Source organism: Bufo gargarizans, chromosome 5 (assembly GCF_014858855.1).
Source record: "Bufo gargarizans isolate SCDJY-AF-19 chromosome 5, ASM1485885v1, whole genome shotgun sequence".
NCBI classification, from domain to species: Eukaryota; Metazoa; Chordata; class Amphibia; order Anura; family Bufonidae; genus Bufo; species Bufo gargarizans.
The window spans coordinates 45,216,962-45,241,485 of NC_058084.1; the positions used below are offsets into that span (position 1 = coordinate 45,216,962).

At 44.3% G+C, this 24,524-nt stretch overlaps 1 protein-coding gene across 1 annotated transcript in view; it reads left to right on the top strand.

Annotated features, from left to right (window-relative positions):
* Positions 1-8,402: 8,402 nt before the first annotated feature.
* KCNV1 (potassium voltage-gated channel modifier subfamily V member 1) overlaps positions 8,403-24,524 on the top strand; it is a 119,841-nt gene continuing 103,719 nt past the window's right edge. Inside the window, exon 1 of the mRNA XM_044295365.1 lies at positions 8,403-9,420. Within this exon, the coding sequence (XP_044151300.1) occupies positions 8,403-9,420 (1,018 nt within the window). The remainder of the gene's footprint in view (positions 9,421-24,524) is intronic.

The window sequence follows — 24,524 nt, forward strand, 5'->3', positions numbered from 1 at the left end:
GTGCATGATGGGCTCCGATATCTCCATGACTGGAATATATTGGCAAAAGTCTAAGCTTTTAATACCTTTATTCATGTCTTGCCAGCATAGTCAGTTTTATATAAATACAGGCAGCCTGCTGGCCACAGGTTGCCTGTTAATTTAGGTATCTGGCAGTTGTTGGATACCTGTGTACTTACCTGATCCTGTTCCCTGACGATCCTTTGCCTGCTCCTCCTGTACTGCACATCCTTCCTGGTATATTGACCTCGGCTTCCACCTGACTATTCTTTGCGGACTCCTTTGGTACTTCTCGACTCTCCTGGTATTAATGACCCTGGCTTCACCTGACCTTTCTTTGCTTATCCCTCTGTACTGCGTTGTCCTCTTGGTTTTGACCCGTCCGTTCACTATCCGTTATTTGTCTTGTCTGTCCTTCCCGCACGTATTCTAAGTTAGGGACTGCCGTCCAGTTGTCCCCTGTCATCAGGACTCGTGAGGCAAGTAGGCAGGGCCAGGGGTGAAGGTAAAGCGCAGTGGTCACTATCCTCCCCCCTGTGTGTGTGTGTGTGTGTGTGCGTGACCGTTACAAAACCCTTTTCAATGACCCTTGGGCCATTATTCCACTGCCCCATTTGCTAAAAGTTGTTCTGACCAAGTTTTCACCTCCAGTAGAAGAGGGGATGATCCCAAGTAAGACTGGGCCCCTCTCGCCCTGGGCCCCATAGCAGTCGCATGGTCTGCCGCTATGGTAGTTATGCCCCTGAAGAAAATCATCTCTATTAAACATCTACAAGCGACCTTGGCGGGCAGGGGTGGGATTCACATTTTTAACAGTTTCCCTATTCAATGCTGGACGGTGTTATACAGAGTTAATCTATGGAATCTCAGAGATATCACAGACCAGCATAAAATGCTGGTATAGGATAAATTCCCTCTACAATTTTTTATTTGCCAGATCTATATGCTGCATGTGTCATGTTTGGCACCACCCACTGGTTGTGATGTGAACTGCAGCCTGCTGTGGTCTACTAAGAGCCAGCAACTCATGCAGTCCCAACCCCCAGAGATCACATGATCCCAGGAATGCTACTCATTGAGCGCCGTGTAAACAGAAGGCAGGGATGGTAAAAAAAAAATCTCTGACTTTTCTATGGGGAGTAAATTAAGCAGGGAGGAATCAAGACTTCAGATGGAAAAAAATGTTGAATATTCTAAAAAAGGAATATATAGCCCTGCTGTCACTGTCAGATCTACAGGCTGCATGTGTCTATATGTGGCCACCCAGTGGTTGTGATGTGCATTACAGCCTGTTGAGATCTGCTAAGACCCAGCAGCTTGTGCCGTTACCCAACCCACAGTGATTACACGATTGCTAGGAAAGACGCTTTCTGGTCTGTCTATACAGTGCACACTGAAAGTTGTGTATATACTGAAGGAGAAGGCAGGGACGGTAAAAAAAACATCTCTGCCTTCTCTATGGGGAGCCCTGCTGTCACGGCCAGTTGGCCTTCCTCTCGTGCAGCTGGATGATCTCCGTGCAGCTGCTCTCTCTGAAAGGAGGTTCAGAAATGCCTTTGCAGAGTTGAATGTGGTCCACCACTGGTTAAACCAATGCAGCTGTATGTATATTCATAAAATGCACCCTTACAGGCGCGACCTGAACCTGGACCTGGATTATTATTACACATCATAACCGCTCTGTTACACAAATATTAATCTCATTTCAATAAGCTGATTAGTAAACAAGACGACGCGTTCTCCAGACAGGGAGCAGCAGGTGAGAACCTTCGCCATCTCTCTGGATATTGAATTTCATTAGCGAATCTCTGGCTTGCCATGGAGACTTCTCGATGAATAGATCTGAATGATAATCTTGGTTACATAAGAATGACTGCAGTTCACCAATTATGTCGGACCCCTGGCGTTCTGCAGATTGAATTAACTGTAACACATTGAAATGAAAAAGACATCTGGGAAACTTCTCTAATAATATATCTATAGTATGATATATAGAACTCCTACCAGCCAAACCGGAGACACCTGGCCGACATGAGTTCATTTGCATACATTTGCCTGAAAACTAGGTCTCTTCAATGAAAACAGTATCCCCTTGAGTTACGTATAAACTGCGAAGCATAAAGCTGTGCTGTGGGACAAGTGGTGACAATCATGACTTCTGAATAAAGGAGCGAACCCTAAAAGTTCACACAATTATCGCACACAGATGTGTCCACCATTACCTTCCCACACATTTTATTAAAGTCTCATTTCTGACAATGCAGATTCAATGCATTATCATAACCTGCTAGCAAAGCCCTCGATAGGCTGCAATTCACATCACAACCACTGGGTGGCAACACATAAACACGTATAGCAAATAGAGCTGGCAGAGTATTGTGAAATATAGTATGGTGAAGCTGGTGAAGCCGGTCATCTTGTGCTAGATACCTCTGTACTTACAGTATACTGTATGTTGTATTCGTAGCCAAGAGGAAAGGTAAGGAACGCATATCTGTAGACGTACAATGCTGGGATGGTGACATCAGCACAGCTTATGCGGTGACATCAGCAGTCCTAGCTGATATTTAGTGTTGAGCGCGAATATTCAAATTACGAATATTTATCGTGAATATCGCAACTTTGAGAATTCGCGAATATTTCAAATATAGTGCTATATATTCATTTTTCAAATATTTGTCAATTTATTTTTTTAATCGAAAAATCGGCAATGTAATGATCACGTAATATGCGAATATTACGCGATCAGTACAGGCGTGGGTCAAAAAGCAATATATAGCAATATAGAATATAGTAACATAGTAACATAGTAACATAGTACATAAGGCCGAAAAAAGACATTTGTCCATCCAGTTCGGCCTGTTATCCTGCAAGTTGATCCAGAGGAAGGCAAAAAAATAACTGAGGTAGAAGCCAATTTTCCCCACTTTAGGGGAATAAGAAATTCCTTCCCGACTCCAATCAGGCAATCAGACTAACTCCCTGGATCAACGATCCCCCTCTAGTAGCTATAGCCTGTAATATTATTACACTCCAGAAATACATCCAGGCCCCTCTTGAATTCCTTTATTGTACTCACCATCACCACCTCCTCAGGCAGAGAGTTCCATAGTCTCACTGCTCTTACCATAAAGAATCCTTTTCTATGTTTGTGCTATATATTAGTTTTTTTAGAATATTCATAATTTTTTTTTCCATCTGAAGTGCTATATATTAGTTTTTTTTTATATATTTATCATTTTTTTTCCATCTGAAGTTATGATTCCTGTCAAGTAAAAGTAACTTAAGCAGGGAGGAATCAAGACTTCAGATGGAAAAAAATGACGAATATTCAAAAAAATGAATATATAGCTCTATATTCAATATAGTGCTATATATTGTTTTTTTTAGAATATTCGTCAATGGCTCCATGTAAATACGGTGATAATGAACAGGATATATATCACAACATATATATATATATATATATATATATATATATATATATATATATATATATAAAATGCAGTTACACAGTATTAAACAGTGCAAGTTAACCCTTTTAGGGTAATAAAGTACTTTTTAACTTTGCATAGGGGAAATTTAATTGAGGGGCATTTTTGGACACAGCAATGCCTATGATGTTAGCTTTTTTAATTGTTTATTTATTTTTATTTTCATTTTGGGGAAGGGGTGATTTGAACATTTATATTTTTTTATGTTTTCATTTTTTAAAACTTTTTTTTTATTTACTTTTTAAGTCATCCTAGCTAACTATAACATGCAATTATTGGATTGCTATTTATCTTATACAATGAATTTATATTTATTACAGGCGACAGATTTTAGTATTTTCCAATATAGTGCTGCAACCTGCAGGCCTATATTGGAAGATACCAGTAATAGTCATTGGAGTGTCGAGCAGGCTCCAGCCTATTACTGCAGTGTAACAGCTTCCCCGATCTCAGCGAGGGGAGGTTGTTGTAAGCAAGAAAGCACAGGGATCTGCCATCTTCTTCCGTCAGATGCCATGGTCATATTTGACCATGGCATCTGAGGGGTTAAATTTCCTCGATCAGCATTACTGATGATTGCAGACATTAGGCTCAGTTGTCTGTTGTGGGAAACAGGCACCCGGCAGCTATATCGCTCGTTCCGCTCTGGCAGGGGCGTCATCTTTAAGGACTTGACATTTGACGTTTTAATATATCACATCTCGGGAAAGGGTTAAAGAAAAAAATGAAAATCAGACATCATACGGTATTTTCTCCTGTTTTTGTGTTGTTTTCTCCAATAATTTCTGTTTCTTCATACACTTGAAAATAAATAAAAAACAACATACTGATTAATTTGGAATTCAGCATGTAAGCCCCAGAGGAGACAGGAACCTCAGGTCTGTACACTGGTTAAAGTAATACAACGGGTTCAGTGTTCATAGAATGAATTACATAGGTTTTCACAGCACAATCATTGAACATGTCTCATGCAGTGTATTGTAAGCCTGGGAGGTCATGCAGCAGCCACTTCAAGAAAAACGGAGCATTACACGCGGTCATTAAAGTGAATGGTCACAATATCCAGCAATACAAGCACTGGCCTCATCCGCCTTTGTTTCTTTGAAGGTTTTGCTCTGGCTCCTACAGGGGAGGGTTGCCATATAATAACCATATGGCAAAACGGGTTAGAAAGGGATTGTCAGGATATCAACTCTTTCCTGTTTTGATTGTATCATAACAATATTACGTTCTTCTACCTGTCCACTGTCCGCGGTTTGGTAGTCAGCTGGTGGTCTGGACTGTGTCTCATCTCACCTTAGAAACGGCAAGATGGGAAAACTCCTTTAATGTCTATTTATCTCATGTCCACCTAATATCCATCTATCTATATCTATAGCTCTCATATTTACCTTTCTAAAATCTATCTCTCTATTCCATAGAAACATAGAATGTGTCGGCAGATAAGAACCATTTGGCCCATCTAGTCTGCCCAATACACTGAATACTATGGATAGCCCCTGGCCCTATCTTATATGAAGGATGGCCTTATGCCTATCCCATGCATGCTTAAACTCCTCCACTGTATTTGCAGCTGCCACTTCTGCAGGAAGGCTATTCCATGCATCCACTACCCTCTCAGTAAAGTAATACTTCCTGATATTACTTTTAAACCTTTGCCCCTCTAATTTAAAACTATGTCCTCTTGTAGCAGTTTTTCTTCTTTTAAATATTCTTTCCTCTTTTACCGAGTTGATTCCCTTTATGTATTTAAACGTTTCTATCATATCCCCTCTGTCTCGTCTTTTTTCCAAGCTGTACATGTTAAGGTCCTTTAATCTTTCCTGGTAAGTTTGATCCTGCAATCCATGTACCAGTTTAGTAGCTCTTCTCTGAACTCTCTCAATATCTCTCTATTATTTATCTTTATAAAATGTATATATCTCTCACCTATCCATCTGTGTATCTGAAATGTATATCTATCTCGTATTTATCTTTCTAAAATATATCTATCTGTCTATCCCATATCTACCTAATACCCCAAAAAAAAAAAACAATGTAAATGAAGTTTCTGTTTAGTCTACTAGAATCAATCCTGTCACTCGCTTAGTTAAAGCCTGATTTATAACCCATGTTTTCTAAACTTCAGGAAACTATTTCCCTTCTTACAGCTTTCTTTCTTTTTAACCATTTCTTCTACAAGGTTATCAGCAGGTATGTACATGATGTCTTATGACATGTTTCATTGCAGAGGCTGACAGCCTGGGACGGTGCATCCAACTGATTTGAACATGGCTTTGAAATGTGCATCGACTTTTCTGGAAGGTGTGAGGATGGACTTTTTCCAGATGTGCACAAATGTCAACTCTGGAGGTGATAAAAGCAGAGAGCGCCGTCCACCCCGAGGATGCTGTACACGACCCCCCTGCTAATGGTGCTGAAAGCTCAGATTGCTGGCCATGAAAATGGGGCTTCAAGCACAGAAACCCTGTCCGGGCTGAAAGCAGAGAAACCTTTACCATTCTGAAGGTGATGAAAGCAGAGAAACTGTCTGCTCTGATGCTCTGGTGCTGAATGCACAGAGGGCTGTCCATGAAGATGGAGCTGAAAGAAGAGAAACCCTGCCCAGTCAAAGGGTGCTGAAAGCAGAGAATAATTTTCCACTCCAGGGGTGCTGAAATCTGAGGGTGCTCAAAGCCAAGAAACCTTGTTCACCCTGAGGATATGTTTACGTTATCATAACGTTTATTTGATGTATATTTTGTCTTGCCCGTGCTCAAAAATTCCTCTCCATTAAATTTAATAGAGTAGCCACTTGCTAATTCATATGGTTATTTTGTTCTCAACTTGCTATTTTAAAAACCACGCCGTGGAAAAAAGAACAGTAATCCAAATCAACAGCTCAGGTTCCTGTTACGGCTGCACGGGAAAAGGGGAAGGATCCCCGCACGAAATCCAATTTAAGAAATTCCCAGCTGCCTTGTTTGCTTGCTTACATTAATCTTTATTTGTCAAATAGCAAAAGTCCTCAAATGGGACGAGTTTCGGCACATGTTGCCTTCCTCAGCCACTGAGGCTGTGCCGAAACGCGTCCCATTTCAGGACTTTTGTTATTTGACAAATAAAGATTGAAGTAAGCAAGCAAACAAGGCAGCTGGGAATTTCCTAAATTAAAGTGGAAAAAGAAGTGACACTTAAAGGGAACCAGTCACCGGGATTTTGTGCATTGAGCTGAGGACATGGGTCTCTAGATGGCCGCTAGCACATCCGCAATACCCAGTCCCCATAGCTCTGTGTGCTTTTATTGTGTAAAAAAAACGATTTGATACATATGCAAAGTAACCTGAGATGAGTCCTGTATGTGAGATGAGTCAGGGACAGGACTCATCTCAGGTTAATTTGCATATGGATCAAATCTTTTTTTTTACACAATAAAAGCACACAGAGCTATGGGGACTGGGTATTGCGGATGTGCTAGCGGCCATCTAGCAACCCATGTCCTCAGCTCTATACACAAAATCCCGGTGACAGGTTCCCTTTAAGATCTTGATGCGGATTCCGCGCAGAATCTGCATCCAGAGTTCCTATTAAAATGGGCCAAATGAAAAAAACATGTGAAAACCGCATTAAAAAAAATAAATAAAAGAATTGTGCCAAAAAAATGAAAAAAAGAGGAACCCTGAAGCGGATGCCTAGGTTTTTTTTTTTAGCAGAGAAAAAAACTGTGTGAAGATACCCGGAGGAGACAGAAAGCAGTGAACCCTTGTCCACTCTCTAAGGGTGCTGAAAGAAGGGAAACCTTGTCCACCCTGAGGGTGCTAAAAGCAGACACCCTGCCCAGTCTGAGTGCTGAAAGTGAAAGCAGAGACACCCTGCCCAATCTGAGGGTGCTAAAAGCAGAGACACCCTGCCCAGTCTGAGGGTGCTAAAAGCAGAGACACCCTGCCCAATCTGAGTGCTGAAAGTGAAAGCAGAGACACCCTGCCCAATCTAAAAGCACAGAACCCCTGTCCACTCTGAGGGTGCTGAAAACAGAAACCTTGTTCATTCTGATGGTGCTACTAAAACACACAGTTGTCTATGAAAATTGGGATACCATCACTAATCTCTGCCCTCTGTAAGACAGCTGAAAACAGAAAAACCTTGACATCTCAGAGGGTGCTGAAAGCAGACAACCTGCCCAGTCCGAGAGTGCTAAAGCCAGATAACCCCTGTCTACTCTGAAAGTACTGAAAGCAGAGACACCCAGCCCATTCTGAAGCTGCTGAAAATTAAATCAGAGACACCCTGTCCACTCTGAGAGTGCTAAAAGCAGAGAACCCCTGCCCAATCTGAGGGTGCTAAAAACAGAGAAACCTTGTACACCCTGAGGGTGCTGAAAGCCGACAACCTACCCAATTTGAGGGTGCTAAAAGCAGAGAACCCTTTTCCAGTCTGAGGTTGCTGAAAGCAGAGACACCCTGTCCACTTTGAGGGTACTGAAAATGGTGCTGCTAACAACATAGACTGCTTTCTATGGAAATGAGGCTAAAATCCCATAAACCATGCCCACTGTAAGACAGCTGAAAATAGAGAAACCTTGACCCCTCACAGAGTGCTGAAAGCAAGAAGAACAGTCACCCGAGCCCAGAGGATGTCCAGTCTGCAGAAGACAATCACACAGAAGGCTGCCACCTCTGCAGGTGCTGAAAGCCCCCACAATCTTCCAGCCATATGAACAGGAGCCGGTGCTAGAGGAGTCTGATGTTCACTTCGGTCTAGAGAACTTTTCAACAGCAAAGGGAGGAGGCGGCCAAGACAGAAGAGGCGATCCCCATGCCTTCATGAGCAGCGGTAGGCAGCAGACTCTGTGAGGAACAGGCAGTCAAGACTGGAGAGCAGCAGGCAGGCAGGAGAACATTTGCTCAGCACCTCGGGTGTCCAGGACCGATGCTCCCGCATTTATTCTGCCCCGATGTCCCCCCTCAATCTGATGATGATGAGGGTCTCAGGAAGCCCCCACGTCCTCACATCAGAAACCTGAAGCAGAAGATGTCTTTCTCTGCCATGGGAGATTCGGATTCTGCTCTGTCCCTGGACTCCAGCGTCTTCTGCAGCGATTGTTCTGCAGCCCCCCGAGATCATTTCACCATCAATGTGGGGGGCAGCAGATTCGTCCTTTCTCTGCAAACCCTATCCAGTCACCCACAGACACGACTGGGGAAGCTGGCAACTTCAGGGAGGGATGAGGTGTATGACCTGTGTGATGACGCTAACCTGGTGGACAATGAGTATTTCTTTGACCGGAGCTCCCAGATGTTTGAGTACATCATTAACTACTACAAGACTGGACGTCTGCACATCATGGAGCAGCTGTGTGCAGTGTCCTTTCTCCAGGAGATTGAGTACTGGGGGATAGATGAGTTGAGCATTGACCACTGCTGCAGGGACAGGTACTTCAGGAAGAAACTACAGACTGAGACCTTGGACATTAAGAAGGACCAGGAGGAGCTTGAGTCAGAAGAAGATGACTTCACAGGAGTTCCATTTGAAAACTTGAGACAGAAGCTCTGGGATGTCCTGGAGAAGCCTGGATCTTCAGTAGCAGCTAAGACCTTTGGCACGGTTTCTATGACTTTTGTGGTGGTCTCCGTAGCTAACATGGTGCTGATCTCCTCTGAGGTCAACACGATAGACCAACCTCTCTTAAATATTTTGGAATATGTCTGTGTCACCTGGTTTACAGTGGAGTTAGTTCTCAGGTTTCTATGTGTGAGGGACAAATGCCATTTCATGATGAGTGTGGTTAACATGATAGACCTGATTGCTATCCTGCCCTTCTACATCACACTGGTGGTGGAAACCTGTCTTGGGGAGAGCACCGACCTTGAGAATGTGGGGAGGATAGTGCAGGTTCTGAGACTCATGAGATCACTGAGGATGCTGAAGCTGGGAAGGCATTCAACAGGTAAGGACATGGATTAAGTATTCATGGGCATCAGAGGGAGATGTTAATTATGAATGGGCTTCTTCTAGGTCAGGTGCAATTACACACCTGGACATCTGTAAGCACACACCACCATTAACATTAAGGAACACAATGGAGTGAACTTATGAAAAGACAAATATTCTTCTTTTGTGTAGATAGATACTTAGAACATATTCAATTTATGTACAGTATAGATATTTCTAGATATATATTAGATAATATATGTTAAATGGATAGATAAGTATAAGATTGATAAATATTAGATGGGCATTAGATAAATAGATAATTAAAGAGGCTCTGTCACCTGGTTCAAGCCTACCCTTTTAAAAATATCCAAATGAGAAATTTGAGCACTCGGAGGCGGGCTTATGCCTTCCGAGCACTGTTTCTGCGACGCTACCGTTCCTTGCAAATGCTTTCTACACCTAATCATACCTCCATGTACTTTGATTGACAGCGCTAGGCTCGCCGGACTAGTGCTGATATCCCGCACCTGCGCACTCGTTTCTATGATGGCGCGTGCGCATTGGACATACACACAAGCCAGGAAGGAAGAAAAAGATCCACTGCGCATGCACCGGTACGCATGCAAGTGCACAGGGTCAGGATATCAGCGTTAAACTGGTGTGATTAGGTGCAGAAGGCCGGCATTTGCAAGGAACGGGTTTGTCACAGAAGCAGTTCTCGGAAGGCATAAGCCCGCCTCTGAGTGCTCAAATTCCTCATTTGCATATTTTTAAAAGGGAACTTTAGCACAGGCCCGAGGTTCCAGAGGCTGGGGGTCGCCCTTCTCAGGGTGGGTGCTCCGATCATAGCCATTGAGGGATTCCCTGCCCATAGACTAGTTGGCACAGGGAAAGTGTTTAGGGAGAGAGTTACCCGCCTCATCATCTACCATTAGGCTACCCCCCTCTATATAAGGAACAACATCAGGCCATATATGTGACCATATACCTTGCGTACCCTCTAAATAGTGCAGTAATTCACTTCATTTAGTGTCTCATTAATTTTATTAGATATAAATAAAAGTTACATTTTAACTTTCAACAATAAAGGCATACTCAGTCCATTATATACAGTATTTTAAAAAGTAGCTTTTTCGGCCATACCGGACCTACCAACTGGTGAGTGCTGCAGTTTTTTTTTTATTCTGGATGATTTGGAGATGATACAGACTGGTATCCAACACTGCGGGCACCACTACAATAGAGACTTTTTGCAATATATTCGTAATTGATGCTACCTTTTTTCTATTTTGAGCATACCAGACCTACTACATGAGAAATAAAGGCATGGTTTTTGTCTGTGTCATCAGGGCTACCATGCTATATGCCTGGTAGGGTAGGCTTGAAACGGGTGACAGAGCCTCTTTAAATGGATAGATCAGTGTAAGATAGATAATTATTGGATGAGAAACAGACAGATAGATATTAGATGGACATGAGTTAGTTAGATAAATAAATAAATAGATAATTAGATATAATATGGACATTAGATATATAGACAGTAGTGTTAGTCGAGCACCAAAGTGTTCGGTACTCGAGTAGAACAGTTTGGGATGCTCAGGTGCTCTACAGAGCACCTGAGCACAATGGAAGTCAATAGGAGAGCCAGAGCATTTAACCAGCCACCCCTGCTGTGAAGAGGGGAGGGTGTCTGGCTCATAGTAAAAGGTCAGAAATTGATGGAAACACCACTGAAATGGTTCGGGAACAGCATGGGGAAGATGTCTGGATGCATCTTGGACTCCCAGGTCGCTGCTGGGAATGATGTTGTCCGAGTAGTACGCCACTTTTACAGACTGACAATCATACGCACAAAACCAAAGATACAATCGATTTTAGAGGAAATATTGTTAGAAAACATTATTTCCTGCATATTTACTTGTATATAAAGTGCAAGTGCTGCCAAAAATTACAAGGAAGAGGCACTCCGGTACAGCCTGTATATCACATAAAGGAGGGCCTCATCCACATTGTGGTACAATTGTTCAGGTAGTGGGACTCCTACACTTATAAAGCCTATGCACTAAGTGAAAGGGCTGCCAAAAATTACAAGGAATTGACACTACAATACACCCTTTATAACACATTACACATAAGGGGGGCATCATACACAGCCTTGAAAAATGATGATTGATGGCCTGCTGGTGACCCTCAAAAACTATTGGAGCAAGGGCCTGCTGGTGACCCTCTAAAGCATTAGGGGTGAGGGCCTGCTGCTGATCTGACCATCTAAAACATTAGGGGCGAGGGCTTGCTGCTGAGCTGACCCTCTAAAACATTAGGGGTGAGGGCCTGCTGGTGACCCTCAAATACATTATGGACAAGGGCATGCTGGTGACCCACTAAAACATTATGGGTGAGGGCCTGCTGGTGACCCTCAAAAACATTTTAGGCGAGGGCCTGCTGGTGACCCTCTAAAACAGGGGTGTCAAACTCAAATTCATCGGGGGCCGCATCAGCAGTTTGGTCACCGTCAAAGGGCCGGTTGTATCGGACTTATGGGGGATCTGTGGGTGACACTTATGGGGGATCTGTGGGTGACACTTATGGGGGATCTGTGGGTGACACTTATGGGGGATCTGTGGGTGACACTTATGGGGGATCTGTGGGTGACACTTATGGGGGATCTGTGGGTGACACTTATGGGGGATCTGTGGGTGACACTTATGGGGGATCTGTGGGTGACACTTATGGGGGATCTGTGGGTGACACTTATGGGGGATCTGGGGTGACACTTATGGGGGATCTGGGGTGACACTTATGGGGGATCTGGGGTGACACTTATGGGGGACCTGGGGTGACACTTATGGGGGATCTGTGGGTACTTACAACTACAAGCGCTCGCCGCTCGGTAGGCAGGAGGGAGGAGGCAGGAGGCAGGCCGGGAGGACAGGCGCTGGCAGTGTGAGTCTTACGTCATGCGCCCAAGCCGCCTGCTTCATTCATAAAGTGGGCGGCGCAGGCGCGTGACATATGACTCACACTGCCAGCGCCCAGCCTGCCTCCTCCCTCCTCTCAGTCTCGGCGAGCGCTTGTAGTTTTATTATCACTTCCTGCAGGGGCCGCCTGCAGGAAGTGATAATAAAAGGTGAAGGCTGGCGGCCGGCGGCGGGCCACATGACAAGGTCTGGCGGGCCGGATTCGGCCCGCGGGCCTTGTGTTTGACACCCGTGCTCTAAAACATTATGGACGAGTGCCTGCTGGTGACCCTCAAGAAAATTATAGGCGAGGGCCTGCTGGTGACCCTCTAAAACTATGGGTGAGGGCCTGCTGCTGAGCTGACCCTCTAAAACATTAGGAGCAAAGGCAGCCTAATAAGCATGCTGATATGATGGAGGAGGAGGACGAGAAAAGGGAGATTGAACCATATACCCTTTTTAGTGGTGGAAGGGGTGCATGGGAATACAGTATATTCAATACACCATAAAAGCCACATTTAAAGTGCGTTTATGTTCAGCCGCTTTCCTCTGGTGGAGTCAAGAAGTCAGGGGTAATCCAGACCTTGTTCATTTTGTTAAGAGTCAACCGGTCAGCATTTTCAGTTGACAGGCGGATGCGCTTATTAGTTATTATGCCCCCAGCAGCACTAAATACCCGCTCTGACAAAATGCTGGCGGCGGTGCAGGCCAGGACCTCCAAGGCGTAGAGCACCAGTTCGTGCTACGTTTCCAGCTTGGACACCCAATAGTTGTAAGGCACAGAGGGATCACTGAGGATGCCCACACGGTCTGCTATGTACTGCTTCACCATCTTCCAAGATTTTTCCCTTCTTGTGACACTAGGCCGCGCATCAGGTTGAGGGTGCTGGCGGGGTGTCATAAAACTGTCCCAGGCCTTGGAAAGTGTTTTCCTGCCTCTGTTGGCACTGCTGTGTGTTACACTCGTATCCCCTCCTCGGTTGCCCAAGGAAATACGTACTCTGCCGCCAGCATTGTCAGCTGGAAATTTTTGTAGCAATTTTTCCACAAGGACCTTCTGGTATTGCGCCATTTTGCTTGTCCTCTCCACCACATGAATAAGAGATGAGAAGATTTCTTTGTAGCGAGGGTTGAGAAGGGTGAACAACCAGTAATCGGTGTTGGCCAAAATGCGTACAACGCGAGGGTCATCGGAAAGTGAGCCTAACATAAAGTCAGCCATGTGTACCAGAGTCCCAACAGACAATACTTTGCTATCCTCATCAGGAGGATGACTCTCAATCTCCTCATTCTCTTCCTCCTCTTCTATCCATCCACGCTGAACAGATGGAATAAAACTTCAATGGGTACTACCCTCTGTAGCGGAGGCAACCTTCTCCTGCTCCTGCTCCTCCTCATCATCATCCAATTTGCACTGAGAAAACGAACTGAGGGTGGTCTGGCTATCACTCTGTGTACTGTCTTCCCCCATTTCCACCTCTTCCACATGCAAAGCGTCTGCATTAATTGTGAGCAGCAAGCGTTTGAGTAGACACAGAAGTGGATGGTTACGCTGATAATAGCGTTATTGCCGCTCACCATCTGTGTTGATTCCTCAAATTTGCTTAAAACCTGACACAGGTCAGACATCAATGCCCACTCGTTGCTTGTGAAGAGCGGAAGCTGACTGGAAAGGCGACGACCATGTTGCAGCTGGTATTCCACTACTGCCCTCTGCTGCTCACAAAGCCTGGCCAACATGTGGAACATGCAGTTTCAGCATGTGCTCACGATGCACAACAGTCGGTGAGCTGGCAATTGCAAGCGCTTCTGCAGCAATGCCAGACTGGTGGAAGCTGTCAATGACTTTTGGAAATGGGCACACATGCGGCGCACCTTCACCAGTAGCTCAGGCAAATTGGGGAAGGTTTTGAAAAACCGCTGAACCACTAGGTTGAACACGTGGGCTAGGCATGGTATGTGTGTGAGCTTGCCGAGCTCTAAAGCCGCCACCAAGTTACGGCCATTATCAGACACAACCATGCCTGGTTCTCGGTTGAGTGGCGAGAGCCACAGCTCAGTATGGTCCCTGTTTTTCACCTAAGCAGATCAGTTTAAGCACGGCCTATTCCAGCTTCCCTACTGCGGTTCTACACTGCTTCCTGCTACTGACTGATGTCTGACTGGTGCTGCAAGATGATAATTTAGAGGAGGAAGTGGAGGAGGAGGCAGAGGAGGAGAAGGGGGGTTGCAGCCACTAATGTAGGTGATCTCGGAAGCCCTGATGTGAGTAGCATCTGTGCCATCCCAGGGTATGACTCGCTCTCGGCCTCTACAAATTTCACCTAGTGTGTCGTCAGGAAAATGTAGTGTCCCTGGCCAAAACATTTCTATGGCCAGCAATTTGGAAAGGTGCACATTTAGTGCTATGGCATGTGGGTGGGTGAGTATTTGCGCTTTCATTCAAAGGCCTGGGGTATAGACATCTGTTCGCTGCTCTGGGACACAGAAGTGGATGTGCTAGCTGATGGTGCTTGCGAAGGTCCAGGCGCATGGCGGGAGGCTTCCGGGCCTGCGTCTTGGACAGGGGATTTGCCAGCACATAACACAGTGGAACCCAGGCGTTCGGCCCACCTATTAGGGTGCTTTAAAGCCATGTGGCAGATCATGCTGGTGGTGGTGAGGTTGCTAGTGTTCACGCCCCTGCTCATTTTGGTATTGCACAGGTTGCAAATGAAAATTATTTTCTCTCCCGCACTTTCCTCAAAAAAGGCCAGACTGCGGAACACGTACCCCTTGGCAAGGGATATTGCCGCATGAGGGTACTCCGGGGAACATTTGCGGGCCTGTTTGGTGTGGCCCACCTTCTGCCTTTTGCCACCCCACTTCCTCTTCCAGCCTGTTGCGGTGCTGCGGATCCCTCCCTCCTCGCTCGACTTGCCACCTTTCCAGGTTGGGTCAGTGACTTAATCATCCACCACCTCCTCTTCCACTTCCTCACTTTAGTTATCCCCCTGACTTGTTGACCTAACAACAACCTCAGTTATTGACAACTGTGTCTCATCCTCATCATGAACCTCTTGAGACACTAATTGCGGTTGACTTATTGGTAATTGGGTCTTATCATCATTATCCACCTCATGAAACACTAATTGCCGTTTCCCACCGTTATCTTCTTGTGACTGTGGATGCTCAAGAGTTTGGGAATCAGGGCACAATATCTCCTCATGTCCCTCTTCAAGCGGGCTTGTTGAGAGGCCCAAATCAAGGAACGGCGATGAAAAGAGCACCTTGGAATATCCAAGTGTGGGATCACTTGTTTGCCAAGACTCTCCATGGTTGGAGGAAGGAGTATCAGGTTGAGGATTGTACTGACCAGACTCTTGGATACTGAGACTGGACTTAGTGGAAGACAGGGTGGTGCTTAACTGACAGGATGCATTTTCTGCTGCAATCCATCCGACCACCTGGTCGCACTGGTCTGACTTCGAGAGTGGTGTCCTGCGCCGCCCTGCAAACTGGGACATGAAGCTAGGTATCGTGGATAAGTGTGTTTCATGTGCTCTGGCAGCAAGCACAGTTTCACTGCGCCCAAGGCCTCTGCGTGCACCATCAGCAGCACGTCCACTTCCCCGTCCCTTACTGTTCGCCTTGCACATATTAAATGGTATATATGCTTGCAAGTATGTCACACGTACAGTAGCGCAGGTTTTGTAAGTAAAATAAAGCGCAAATAAAGTACACAGAATGCCACAGATAATTTTAGGATGTGCACATATTAAGCAGGAGATGTAGCACAGATAATGTCGCTGTCCGCAGCGTTTATGAAAAAAGTACACTGAATGTGACAGATAATTTTAGAATGCGCAAAAGCTATACAGGAGGTATAGAGCAAGTAATGTCACTGTCACCAGCAGCTAATAAAAATTACACTGAATGAATGTCACTGATATTTAGGGTGTGCAAACGTTATACAGGAGGTATAGCGCAAGTAATGTCGATGTCATCAGCGGCTAATAAAAAATAACACTGAATTAATGTCACTGATATTTAGGATGCACAAACTTTATATAGGAGATGTAGCTCTGGAAATGTCGCTGTCACCAGCGGCAAAACAATTGCACTAAATGTCACAGATATTTAGGCTGCGCAAATGTGAAATAAAAGATGTAGCAGAGGTTGTGTCACTATCAGAAGCGGCACTAACAATTGCATGCAATTTAGCGCGGGTTGCGCTTATAATATATATTGCAGCCAGATACAACTATAGTCCTTAAAAGGACTTTTGGGTCTCTCTAACAATTCCATGCAATTTAGCGCAGTTTGGCTAATAATTATATGGCTGTCAGATACAACAATAGTCCTTAAAAGTACTTTTGGGTCTCTAACAAGTTTTTTCGCTAAAATATTACTATTTCACACCCTACACTATCTGTCCCTTCTTCAGCACAGCTCTCCCTGACTAAGACCGATCCGAAAACGTGTCATCGGGTGCTATATAGCACCCGATGAAGCGTTCCGGCCAGCCAATCACTGTAATGCCAGTAGCCAACATGGCTACAGCATTACAGTGAGTGCCAGTACCTTTGCGCATGTTTATTGGCTGCATAGCATCCAACAAACGTGCAGGGAGGAGACTCCAGTATTGCGCTCGAGCACACGCGGTGTTCGGCTCGAGTAAAATTAGCGTTTGGCAGAGCATGCTCGCCCAACACTAAGAGACAGACATAGATAAAGAGTAGTGTTGGTCAAGCACCAAAGTACCCGTGTGCTCTTGTGCTCGAGTAGAACACTTCCCAGAGCACCCGAGCACAATGGAAGTTATTGGGAGAACCCGAGCATTAAACCAGGCACCCCCTGCTCTGAAGAGGAGAGGGTGTAGGGACCCTAGTTTGGCTTAGGAGTCCCTGTTCTCACTCCATATATAGCTATGTCCTTATATGGAGTCAGTACTTGGGGAAATCCAGTGTATTTAAATCTAATTTAGCCTCTATTTCTGAAAAGTTTCTGGTGGGATTTGAACTCACAACCTTCTACATTACAGCCAAGAAAGTTAACCACTACACTATAGAGCTGAATGGCCAGTTACTGAATAAAATTTAAATAAATAAATATGGGACTTCTGCTTTATAGGAATACTTACTTACTAGTTTTAAGTATTCCTTTACAGCAGAAATCTCATTTTTTTTATATAGTAGCTGACCATGCAGCTCTAGAGTGCAGTGGTTAACATTCTTGGCTGTTATGTAGAAGGTTGTGAGTTCAAATCCCTTCAGAAATAGAGGCTAAATTAAATTTATATATTTTTTTTAGTAATTGTAAAAAATTGGAAATTACAAAAAAATATATATATATGTATATATATATATATATGTATATATATATAAAATCATACTTCTGATATATATTAATTCATAATATGCATAATATACTACTGATGTTTTAGCCATAATATATTTACATATATTATAATATATTATATATTCAAAATATATAGTAATATATGTAAATATATTATGGCTAAAAACTTATATATATATATATATATATATATTTAAATTAAATTTAGCCTCTATTTCTGACAGGATTTGAACTCACAAGCTTTTACATTACAACCCAGAATGTTAACCACTGCACTATAGAGCTGCATGGATGGTTACTCAAAAACAAAAAGAAAGTGGTTAACATTATAAGATTGTGAGTTTGAATCCCGCCAGAAACTTTTCAGAAATAGAGGCTAAATTAGATTTAAATACACTCAAGCATCGCCCTCGAGCACAGGCGATATTTGGCCGAGCATGCTCGCCCAATACTAATGTAGAGACAGATATTTCTACATATATATTAGAAGGACATGAGATAAATATATAGCTATAATACATTGGAAGTAGAGATGAGGGAAATGATTGTACATAATGGATTTGTCCAATCAGCAGATATCATTTGTATAAGCCCTGCTGATTGGACTAATTGATTCTGTAGAATCATTTCGCTCATTCCTAATTGGAAGAATCAATTACAGTAGTTCAATTCACTTTAACCCCTTAAGGACTCAGCCCTATTTCTGTCACGGCCATGCCCATGACCGTGACTCCTTGACCGCATGCGGTTGCCTGCGGTCTTTTATGGGTATTCAACCATGGGTGAGGGCCGCTGGTGTGTGGCCTCACTTGTGGTTGCCGCAGGCAACTAGCGTGGTATTTTGCAGCAGAGCAGCCTGAGCGTCGCTAGGCAGCTTGCTGCCCTGGCATGCGGTCTCACCTGACTCCCTTTTTGTTAGGTGTGTGTGTTGTGTGCACGGTGTATTATGTTTTGTGTGCACTTCCCCTTATATGTGTGTTTTCCCTTCTGTGTGCTGGAAGGGTTAACTTCCTTCCCAGTGTGTGTAATGTCACTGGGTGTGGTTGACCCGTGGGTGTGGCTTTTTGGCCTATATAGCCTGAGTCTCTTGCAGGCTTCAGTAGGTTGCTTCAGCCCTGTTAGCTGGAGCAGCCTCCTGTGTATTTGATCTGCCTGTGAGAGCCACCACTGTGGTCATAAGTTTAAGTTTATGTTTAAGTTCAGTTTGTCTTTATCTGTGTGATGTTCGGTCTATGCTTTCTTGTATAGTTGTGTGCTGCCATGTATCTGGGTTCCGGTGTGTGGATGTATTTGTGGACTTCAGATTTCCTGCACACTGGTCCAGTCAGCAGGGCTGTGGCAGATGGCTGGAACTAGTGCAGCACCTGCCATAGACATTGGTTTGCATTTGTGTTCCCCTTTTCTCTACTGCTTGGCCTTTGGGACTCCTGATCCTCCCTGTCTTGGAGGAGTGGGTTGTCCTACTCTGTCAGCTAGGTCAGGGCCGACTTGAGGGCTTGTAGGGACTTTAGGTTCCGGCGTATGAGCCCTCCTACCATCAAGGTCGGCTCATACAGGGTCAGGGTCAGCGTTAGGGACGCAATAGGAGGTGACCTGCTCCCTAATGCTGTGGTCCTGGCCAAGCAGCGACCGGACATCCTCTTACAACACACGGCTGAGGGTTTCCCCCATCCTCAGCCGTGACAATTTCACCTTACGGACTTTGCCATTTTTTGCTAATCTGACCAGTGTCACTTTAAGTGCTGATAACTTTAAAACGCTTTTACTTATCCAGGCCATTCTGAGATAAATTCAAAGTAAAAAAATTGCAAATTTCCAAGTTTTAATTTCTCTACTTCTATAATACATAGTAATACCTGCAAAAATAGTTATTACTTTACATTCCCCATATGTCTACTTCATGTTTGGATCATTTTGGGAATTATATTTTATTTTTTAGGGATGTTACAAGGCTTAGAAGTTTAGAAGCAAATCTTGAAATTTTTCTGAAATTTTCAAAAATCAAATTTTTAGGGACAAGTTCAGGTCTGAAGTCACTTAGCGAGGCTTACATAATAGAAACCACCAAAAAATTACCCCATTCTATAAACTACACCCCTCAAGGTATTCAAAACTGATTTTACAAACTTTGTTAACCCTTTAGGTGTTCCACAAGAATTAATGGAAAATAGAGATACAATTTCAAAATTTCACTTTTTTGGCAGATTTTCCATTTTAATAATTTTTTTCCAGTTACAAAGCAATTGTTAACAGCCAAACCAAACTCAATATTTATGGCCCTGATTCTGTAGTTTACAGAAACACCCCATATGTGGTCGTAAACTACTGTAAGGGCACACGGCAGGGCGCAGATGGAAAGGAATGCCATACGGTTTTTGGAAGGCTAATTTTGCTGGACTGTTTTTTTTACACCATGTCCCATTTGAAGCCCCTCTGATGCACCCCTAGAATAGAAACTCAAAGAAAGTGACCCCATCTAAGAAACTACACCCCTCAAGGTATTCAAAACTGATTTTACAAACGTCGTTAACCCTTTAGGTGTTCCACAAGAGTTATTGGCAAATAGAGATAAAATTTCAGAATTTCAATTTTTGGGCAAATATTCCATTTTAATAAATTTTTCCCAGTAACAAAGCAAGGGTTAACAGCCAAACAAAACTCAATATTTATGGCCCTGATTCTGTAGTCGTAAACAGCGTCGTAAACAGCGTCTGTGATCGTAAACCACTGTACCGGCACACGGCAGGGCGCAGAAGGAAAGGAATGCCATACGGTTTTTGGAAGGCAGATTTTGCTGGACAGTTTTTTTTGACACCATGTCCCATTTGAAGCCCCCCTGATGTACCCCTAGAGTAGAAACTCCAAAAAAAGGCCCCATTTTAGAAACTACGGGATAGGGTGGCAGTATTGTTTGTACTAGTTTAGGGTAAATATGATTTTTGGTTGCTCTATATTACACTTTTTGTGAGGCAAGATAACAAGCTGTTTTGGCACAGTTTTTATTTTTTGTTATTTACAACATTCATCTGACAGGTTAGATCATGTAATATTTTTATAGGCCAGGTTGTCACGGATGCGGCGATACCTAATATGTATGCTTTTTTATGTACGTTTTACACAATGATTTCTTTTTTGAAGCAAAAAAAATCATGCTTTAGTGTTTCCATAGTCTAAGAGCCATAATTTTTTCAGTTTTTTAGCGAAATGGTTTATTTAGCACAGTTTATTTTACGGTGTTCATCTGAGGGGTTAGGTCATGTGATATTTTTTATAGAGCTGGTCGATACGGACACGGCGATACCTAATATGTATACTCCCCCCCCCCCCCAATTTTTTACCATTTTTTTTTTTAACTTTATTTGGGGAAAATGATGTTTTTGTTTATTTTTACTTGAAACTTTTAAATTTTGGGGGGAAAACTTAATTTTTTCAACTTTTTTTCACTTCATTTTTTGTCCCACTTTGGGACTTGGGGGTCTAATCCATTACAATGCATTCCAATGCTTCTGTTTTGGAATGCATTGGCTGTATGAGTAATACTGTGTGTATTACTCATACAGCTTCCGGCCTGTGAGATCCAGGGGGCTGGATCTCACAGGCGCTTCACCGGAAGGCAGCGCGATGCCTTCCTTAGGCATGGCGCTGCCTTCCATGCCATCGGGTCCCCCCCCCACAGCCCCACGGGGAACCGCCGACTACCGCCGCCCGCACAATGAAAAGCCGCAATTGAATTGACCTTCGGTTTGCGGCGATCGCCAACACAGGGGGGTCACGGGACCCCCCCGCAAATTTAGCCGTGGTGCCTGCTCAATGATTCCGATCACCCGCTGGGCGGCGGTGATCGGAACTATAGATGACGTACCGGTACTTTATGGGTCCTTAAGGACTCGGGATCCATGCCGTACCGGTACGTCATGGGTCCCTAGGGGGTTAATGTTGATGACCTATCGTACGCTTTAAGAGTTGACAAAAAAATCACATTCAGGAGGCGGACAGCTTTAAAGGGGTTGTCCAAATTATTTTTATTGATGAACTATGATCAGGTTAGGTCATCAATATCAGATCGTTGGGGGTCCGACACCTGGCACCACTTCGATCAGCTGGTTGAAGAGAAGGCGCGCACCGTGCCAGTGCAGCCTTCCCTTCATTGTTTACCTGCTCGCCGTTGCAACTGCAGAAGTGGGCAGGTGTAACGACAAGAAGTCGTCCAATTCACTTCTATGGGACGGCTCTGTAGTATACACTTGTATAGGAACGAGCCATCCCAATAAAATGAATGGGACGGTTTCTTGTAATCACACTTGCTAACCGCTGCAGTTGCGACGTTGAGCAGGTAAACAATGAAGGGAAAGCAGTGCGGGAACAGCGTGCACATTCTCTTCATCCAGCTGATCAGTGGGGGTGCCAGATGTCAGACTGCCGCTGATCTGCTACTTGATGACCTATCCTGAGGATAGGTCATCAATAAAAATAACTTGGACAACCCTTTAAAATTCTTCTGTCACCAATAGTAGGGTTAAGATGGAAGCTTGTAGAGCCCAATACAAAATCTGTAGTAGAACCCACAATGTGAAAACATAATACTGATGACTTCTTGTGTGGCAGAGGACTTAGAGCCCCACACACCAAACCCAGGTGCAACTGCCACAGCACTCCAATGAAGGTCACTTTGCTATTGCCCCTTTCACACGTTCTTTTGGAGATCTGGCAGGCTGTTCTGGCACAGAGCAGCCTGACAGATCTCCCAGATCTGTGGGTGCTAGATCCTCTGCTTTGCTACTGATCCGTCCAAAAATGGGGGATTTTTTGCCGGAAATCAGTCGGATCACCGCCGGACCCCCATTGCAGACAATCGGGATCCAACAGTGAAGTAGAGGAACCGGCAGACTGCACAGTGCCGGAAGAGCCTGCCAGATCTGAAGATGTGAACGGGCCCTAACCATTCTTTATGAAGGTCACAGCACTCAGTAAGTAACAATATAGTAACATAGTTTGTTAGGCCAAAAAAGACATCTATCCAGGGGCGTTGCTAGAGTCTGAAAACATCCGGGGCACAAGCCCACTGTGTTGAAAATGCACATTAAAGGTATGCTTAAAGGGGTGTTCTGGTTTACCCAATTGAAGTGCAGTACTGCAGACTGCAGTCATTATATAATACAACATTTGGTAACTTTCCAATATCTGTTATGTATCCTCACCACTGCAGAAATCTTTGTTTGGGCCCTTTAATATTAATGGGAGTGGACCCTGGGCAACCCCACAGATCATCCCCCCAACCCCCTTGTACTTGTAATTTTCCTCATTTAAGGGGAAAAAATATCAGAATAACTCCCTGGATCAATGATCCTTCTCCAGAAATCTAATAACTGTAACCTGTAATATTATTACATTCTAGAAATACACCTAGACCATGAATATTGGCACCACATTTGCTAAGCGCCAATCCTATAGAACAGGGGTCAGCAACCTCCAGCCTTCCTGGTGTTGTGAAACTACATCTCCTATCATTCACACTTGCTTGGCTGTTCTCTAAACTCCCACACAAGTGAAAGGAACATGCTGGGAGTTGTAGTTTTATAACAGTTGGAGTGCCGAAGTTTGCTGCTGTAGAAAATCCCTATCAATATAGAGTCCTTAAATATCAGAAATAAGGGTCTGGCTATGACATTACTTAATTATCTTAGGATATGGGGGCGTATGCCATCTGGTCCCGACGATTTCTCTATTTCAATCTTTTTAAGACTCCGCTGAACTTCTTCCTGGGTGAGACAGTCTCACAGTGCAGTTCACTGTGACACTTGTTACCACTGAGGCTGGCTGCATGTGTGCTTACTGGCTGTGGGCCATCACTCATGTATGCTGGTTGCTTGGGTGCTGCGTGTTGGCTGCGGCCTTATAGTGTGTGAACTGTGTCCTGTGAATTTGTGTACTCCCCATGTCATGTGTGTATCACGTTGCAGTTTACTGTGACACTGTGTTGCCGTGTAGGCTGACTGCCTGACTTGTGTGGTCAGCCTGCTATATTAGCAATGTCTTCATGTCTTACGCTGTCTGGGAATTTCTACCATGTTACTTTGTCTCAGTATTTTGTATAAACACCAAACCTATATCCCCACCTATAATCAACCCATATACACAATATACCAATAGAAGTAAGTGTGTATGTATGTATGTCCGCTAAAGGAATCTGCACCATCGCATTTACAATTACAAAATTTGGCACACAGGTGCATCAGGTGTCCAGGAAGGTTTTAGACTGGATCGCAGCTCTCTAGCACGTACCATTCCTGAGATATTCCCAACAAAAATGCTTTAGCCAATAGAAGCCTGGTCACATGACCCATATCAGCAAATAGAATCTTGGAGGCCCTTAGTCTCCACACACACAGTTTTATTCCATGTTTCCATAACAACCCAGCCATTTTTCTTCACTGCTGTAGGTCAGCTTTAAAGGGGCAGGGCGCTGTGGATGACACTGTTAAGGGAGCGGAGTTCTGTTGAGGTCACAGTTCAGGGGATAGGTAGTGTGGCCATTCAGGCCACCCTCAAAAGATGGACTTAAAAACCTCGCCCCCAGGTCCCGCTAAGCCCCGGTTAGGCCACGCCCCCCCACTCTACAGCTGATGGGGATTAAAAAAATAAAGGCAAAAATCAACTTCTGCAGGGGTGGGAGGGAGGGTGACTTTCTCCCTGCAGCTCATGCTCAGACAGCAGTGTGCTGCTGTCTGAGAGTGAGCTGTTCAAAAGGACATCCCTGTGTCCGTCCAGGCCCTGTGCCGGATGAGGAAAGGGAGTCTGAAAGCCGTACTGTCTGGCCTAA